Below are 6,762 nucleotides of genomic sequence, written 5' to 3'. Positions count from 1 at the left end.
GGGCGATGGGGATGTTGACGGTGCACGGCGGGCTGCTGGCAGGGGCACCGGGGGCGCCGGGCACTGCAACGAACACAGTGTGTCATAGTTAGGCTGGAAAAAACCTTGAAGATCATTGAGTCCAACCATTAACCTAATACTGCCAAGTCCACCACTAAAATGTGTCCCCAAGCACCACATCTACACGTTTTTTAAGTACCTCCAGGGATGGTGACTCAATCACTCCCCTGGGCAGCCTGTTGCACTGCTTGACAACCCTTTTAATGAAGAAATTTTTCCCAATATCCAATCTAAACCTCCCCTGGCAAAACTTGAGGCCATTTCCTCTTGTCCTATCACTTGTTATTTGGGAGAAGAGACTGACACCCACCTCACTACAACCTCCTTTCAGGAAGCTGTAGAGAGTCATAACGTCATCCCTCAGCTTCCTTTTCTCCAGACTAAACAACCCCAGTTCCCTCAGCCGCTCCTTGTAAGACTTGTGCTCCAGACTCTTTAGTACCTCAGTGTCCTTTCTTGTGGTGAGGGGCCCAAAACTGAACACAGGATTCAAGGTGCGGCCTCACCAGTGCCGAGTACAGGGGCACAATCACTTCCCTAATCCTGCTGGCCACACTATTGCTGATACAGGCCAGGATGCCGTTGGCCTTCTTGGCCACCTGGGCACACTGCTGGCTCATGTTCAGCCGGCTGTTGATCAACACCCCCAGGTCCCTCTCTGCTAGGCAGCTTTCCAGCCACTCTTCCCCAAGTCTGTAGCGCTGCAGGGGGTTGTTGTGACCCAAGTGCAGGACCCAGCACGTAAGCCTTGCTGAACCTCATACAGTTGGCCTCAGCCCATCGATCCAGCCTGTTCACAACCCTCTGTAGAGCCTTCCTGTGCTCAAGCAGATCAACACTCCCACCCAACTTGGTGTCATCTGCACACTTACTGAAGGCGCACTTGGTCCACTCATCCAGATCATTGATAAAGATGTTAAACAGAACTGGCCCCAGTACGGAGCCCTGGAGAACACTGCTTGTGACCAGCTGCCAAATGAATTTAACACCATTCACCACAACTCTTTGGGCCTGGCCATCCAGCCAGTTTTTCACCCAGCGAAGAGTACGTCTGTTCAAGCCCTGAGCAGCCAGTTTCTCCAGGAGAATGCTGTGGGAAATGGTGTCGAAGGCTTTGCTAAAGTCTAGGTAGACAATATCCACAGCATTTTGCTCATTCATTAAACAGGTCACCTTGTCACAGAAGGGGATCAGGTTAGTCAAGCAAGATCTGCCTTCCACAAACCCATGCTGACTGGGCCTGATCACCTGGTTGTCCTGTACGTGCCACGTGATGGCACTCAAGATGATCTGCTCCATAACCTTCCCCAGCACTGAGGTCAGACTGACAGGGCTGTAGTTCCCCCAGATCCTCCTTCTGGCACCTGCTGCCCCATGGGGGGATGTGTGACCTGGCCTCCTCTGCCCCAGGAGCCCCACACACGCGATAGGGGTGGCGAGGGCTGTGCTGTGGGGCTGCCCCAGGTCCAGAGGTGCAAGAGGCCACGAGCCTTTGCTGACTGCAGTGGTTAGGGGAGCGGGTGGGGGGTTCACCAGCCACTAAAACAGGGAACTTTCCTGAAGTGGTGTTTCACATATTTTTGGGTTTTCTTCAGCACTTGTAGAAGACGTGTGGGTCACTAAAAATGTTTAATGGGAAGATTTCATGGCAGTATTGACACAAAATTCAGAAACTGGAGGGAAATTGTTCTTTAATTGAGTTAGAAGAAAAGAACACTGCACGTTTTTTGTACTTTGTCATTCCACTTTACCTTGGACTTTTTAAGCTACCTGCTATCTTTCTGTATTTGCTTAAGCACTCTGCTGTATTTGGATGGACTGCTATCAGATAGCAAAATCAATGGATCAGACCTTAGTTTGTACACATAAGCCAGCCTGTCTCCACTGATTCCCATTGTAACAGCTGGTGGTCAACTTTAAAGTAACTTCTTGGGAGTGATGCTTCAGAGGTAAAGTTCAGAGCTCACTTTCAGTCTACACTATGAATGACACAGACATTTACAGAGCAAGGAGTTTACCTGATGGGTCTGAATTACCATTTACTTATTGGCCAATTTTAATTACTCCTACTCAATTCAATAAAAGTTTTGCTGAATCACTAGTTTTTATGGAAGTTTTTTTGATAATAAATGCATCAACAAACAGCAGAAAGGATAATCCACTCATGGATCTGTTGCTGCTGCTACCTCTTCTCTGCCCCCAGTCCTAGGACCACTCATGTGGCTTCCTGACTTCCTTTAGGGCTGCTGCTACCTGATGATGAGGCACCAAAAAGTCCCTGCTGGCCCAGGCTGACTCCCTCTTGAGCCAGGTAGGTGTCACTGTGCCATGCTGGACTGAGCTTCAGGAAGAAGATGAAATGATGCTCCGCAAGTCTGCCCTGATCTGACAGCAGATATGAATTTGGACTTGGACATCTGTTGTCATTAAAAAAAAAGTGGAGGAAAAGAAAAAGAAAGTGGAAGATATGCACTGAAGGCACTGTATAGTATCTAGTGTAATGTCCCCTCAATGAGCTTAGGAAAACTGGAGAATACAGACAACAGTTGGGAAAGGGGAAGTATTACTATCTTTTGAGTATAGTGGGTGACAAAGCAACCAGTAATGCAAAAAGAAGGAAGATGAAACAGAGAGAGAGGAATATGATGGAATGAAATACAGACAAAACTTATAAAAGTTCTTGAAAGATTTGCAAGGATAAGATGTGAGGAAATAGATGGGAAGCCATATGAGAAATGTAGAAGAAGATGTGAGGAAAAAGATGGGAAGCCAGAAAGATTCAAGAAGTGGGTACTGTAGTCAGGGCAACTTCAGCATCAATGTTTGGACAGGCTGCAATCAGAAATGTGAAAAGAAGCAAATGTATACACAAAAAGTTTCCCACATGGTGGTGGTGAACGAGGGACAGTGAGCCAAGAAGCAGTCCTGATTATTTTAAGAAGACACATGGAGCTCAATTACTTGCAATTCCTTTTGCAAAAAGTGGTGAGAATGATTCCAACAGGAACTACTACTGAAAAGCTGGATGGAGCACAGCAGGGAAAGGAGGACACTGGAACCAAGCACAGGTGCAGAAGTCAAGATAAGAAAGAACAAAATATAATAATGAGGGGAAACAGTAAATACTATACTAAAACCCCAAGAATCTTGCAGATTCTTTATTAGTTTTCCTGTACGAAAACCATGGAAAATGAGAAGCGAGTTGCATCAGCAGGTTTACGGGAGGAAAAGAGACTAGAGTAATAACCATGATCCTAGAGTTGTATCCAGGATCATTTAAATGTGCCAAATTCTGTGGAGACCTCTGATTTGCAAGATCAGATCAGGCAAGAGATCCATTAGTCAGGACTCCTCCAGCTGCTGCCCAGCTCCTAATTAATTTCTAACTAAAATTATAGTAACCTAACTATGCCCTATCATTACATTTTCAATAGCATTAGGCTTTTATCAGCATCAGTCACAAATGTGGTGGGTATACATATTGGTCTGGGGCTATGCTGGTAAATTTTTGTGGTAGTTCTGTTCATCCCTTTACAAGGACAACAGCTGAACTTAACTGACCCTAAGGCAGCGTAGTTCTGTGCTTGGCTGGCAAGACCTGATTTCATCTTGATGCCTGCAAGTTAGCAATTTATCCACCAAAGCTTGAGGTTTAATTGTTAGCTTGACTTGAGCAACCCAGAATGTTGCTGTCATGGGTATTAAGTGCCTTATCAAATAAAATCTCATTCTTTGCAGTGTTGCTTAATATCCAAAAGCATTTAAATACAATGTTTTTTTTCATTTCTCCAATGTTTTTTAATTGATTTGTTTGCATAATTTGCAAGTTAAATCAATTCACTGTCCATTTGCCTTGCCAAATCTTTACCGACTACATTACAAAACACCTGTCCCAAGAGTACCTCACTATTAATATTCCACAGCCCAAGGGCAGCTTTCTACTATGTTTTTTTTAATCTATCATGTTATCATTACTTACACCGCAATATTTTTTCCCATTAGTATATGGCACTTTTTTCCTTTATATGCAGACTTTAAGAAAAGATATCCCCAAAAATGTTTTTGAAGATTTAAGCAGCCTCTATCTGCTAAGTCAGAAATTAATTTTCAGAAGAAACTAAAAAGAAAAAGGTGGGCAAGAAGAGGAGGACAGTGAAGTATGATTCTTCCATTAGCTTTCTCAAAGAGCTGGAACAAGACTCTCTAACACTTTTCCCTATATTTATGTGGTGTTCACCAACCTGTAATTCTGAGTACTGTTTCAGCTCTTTAAGTAATATAAAAGTAATTGTTATTGCAGATCTAATCCAGTTTTCAGGAAAGGACACAAAAACTTTATATTAACTTTTTTTTCCTATTTAATTTATTACTTTCTCCCAGTTTGGACCAGGCTTCATGACAGAAAGTGTTGAGTGCTTCCTATACATAATATATATACAATCAGCAATATCTCTATTATTTTCTTCAGATCCTACAAGTGAGTATCATGTAGACAAAGCAGGCAAGCCAAGCCACAGATCATGAGAGAATGGGTTTCATTTTAAGCATGTGAGTATCTCTTCAGAAGTCCAGAGGACTACTCTGATACTTGGGTCAGACGCAAGCTTTGGTGCTTTCAGCAGTCAAAAGCTTGGTCTGAAATAATGGGAGTTTCCAATTATTTCACTGGACTCTAGCACTAGCCTTTAATTGCTTTGCAGTGCTCACACTCCTTCCTTATTAAAGGGTATGGCTGTCCATGATGGCCACTCCTGCAGTTCCAAAAAGCTGTGGCCTAGCAACTGGAAACCCTCACTGATGTGAACATTCTGAAAATGTATTACTTTATCTTCTCGTCTCTTATTTAATTTTATTGGCATGCTGATATTTTGATTGGAGGAGGTCTTGAGTACTTCCAGTCCTTTTAGCTGCCACATCACCTGCGCCCAAGCCTTCCCTGCATGCTTGAATCTTCTGTTACCTTACATATCAGAGAAATGAGAAATTCTTCCGATTCCCCTTGTTTATCGACTGCTTTACTATTTTAGCCTCTCTGTAAGACTGAGTACTGATAAAAATTGAAATGGTCACTTAACACTTCTCAAAGGGTAGCTGAGTTTTACAGGAACCTGCCCTCCAACCCAAGCTCCTATCAGCAGGTTGTGCTTTGCTGCCATCAGGTCACAAGAACCTGTGTGCTTCCAACACATTACAATTCCATGCTACAAAGATGCAAAATGCAAGGCTTCACTCTACAGGGAATTCTTAGTGAACTAAATAGAAGATGACTATTTTTCTATTGAACCTGAAACTTATCAGCTCTACAGGGATTATACTTTCCACATATTTTATAAAACAATGTCTGTAATACATATTAGCCTTGTTCTAATTCAGTTCTACAGGACTGCATCAGACTATGGGATTTTGACTTGTGTGTTTACCAGAGGGGGTTAGGAAACAAGTGATCTGTCCTCCAGTTAGCTTAACCCATAACATGGCAGATCTCCAGCTCCTCCTTACCTGGTAAATCATCTTCGTCTTCGCTGAAAACATTTGGATTAAAGACAGGCAGGTTAATGTAGTCCATTGAAATCTTCCGCACTTCTGGGAGATATATAGTCATCTGCCTGGGCTGAAGATGCAGCAAACTGGTTTTATATATTACTGGAGACAGAGTATAACAAGAAATAATAAAAAGAAAATCTGTTACACAAATAGTATTTAAAGCTAAGAAAGGATCAATTCAAAGCAGACAGAAGGGCTATGGGCTATGACTATTTTTATTTAATGTATTAATGAACAAATGCATGTATGGGCCATTCTTAGCCAAATCACTAAGCAACGCTTTGCATAGACAGGATAAAAGAGACTGTTACTTTCAGCTATTTCTCTTTAAGTAGAAGCAGCATCTCTGTAGTTGAATAATCTGTAGAAATAATTAATTACTTCTTCTGATACTCACATCTATTTTTACAGAAGCAAAATAATTTTTCCATTCTACTTTTGAAACTCTTCACCACAGGATGCGACTGACTTATTTGAGTTTAGGGGAAAACTGGAAAGCTCTCAGGAAGGAAATCTGTTGAGGATTAACACATACAAAAAAACCTCTCCTGGCTCAGCAAGTCTCTGGGACCCAAACCATCGGAGACTGGGAGAGCATTTGAAGGAAGTATCACTACACACTTATTCTACACTTATATCCTTCCCTACCTATTTGTCATTGACAATGACAGGATTAGAATGACCTCTGGTCTGACCCAGTAGGGTCATTTTTACACTACCTGTTGACAATGATTGCAAATGCAGATGCCAGAAAGTCATAAATTAGAAAAAAAAAAAAAAGTGGTTGGAACAAACCTGAGGGTTTCTGCAAGACTTTATTAAGTAGAAAGTGCCGCTGCCCTATTGTAGCAGCACTGGTTGTTCCCAGGGGGACAGCATCCTGAGAGGACAACCTTTGCCTGGAGCCTGGGCCAGAAATGATTCTTTCCCCAGTACTTGGGACTCCATCTCTTGTCTGATAGTAGTCAATACAGACACAAAAGATACCTATTAAGCTAATTCTGCATCCAGGGCATCGTTATGTAGTCCTGACCTAATATATATAATGCAACATAGGAAAAAACAAGCTTTCCAAAGAGCTTGTCAAACTCCTATACTTGCGTTAATATTTCAATTCAGAGCTCAGTTCTGCTAGGTGGTACTCTGTGCTTTACTTAG

The 6,762-nt window shown here is 42.4% G+C and overlaps 1 protein-coding gene across 1 annotated transcript in view; it reads right to left on the bottom strand.

Moving 5' to 3' along the window:
• Positions 1-7: 7 nt before the first annotated feature.
• The window catches only part of LOC104466633 (tubby-related protein 4-like), a gene marked incomplete at its 3' end in the record, with an annotated part of 27,710 nt that continues 20,955 nt past the window's right edge, over positions 8-6,762 (bottom strand). The window contains exons 9-10 of the mRNA XM_010080137.1: positions 5,560-5,703; positions 8-63 (exon numbers count right to left, since the gene is read on the bottom strand). Coding sequence (XP_010078439.1) covers positions 8-63; positions 5,560-5,703 — 200 coding nt within the window. The remainder of the gene's footprint in view (positions 64-5,559; positions 5,704-6,762) is intronic.

This window comes from Pterocles gutturalis, unplaced genomic scaffold (genome assembly GCF_000699245.1).
Source record: "Pterocles gutturalis isolate BGI_N339 unplaced genomic scaffold, ASM69924v1 scaffold804, whole genome shotgun sequence".
Lineage (NCBI taxonomy): Eukaryota > Metazoa > Chordata > Aves > Pterocliformes > Pteroclidae > Pterocles > Pterocles gutturalis.
Note: the sequence above shows the minus strand (reverse complement) of the source record. Positions and strands in the feature narration are given on the sequence as shown.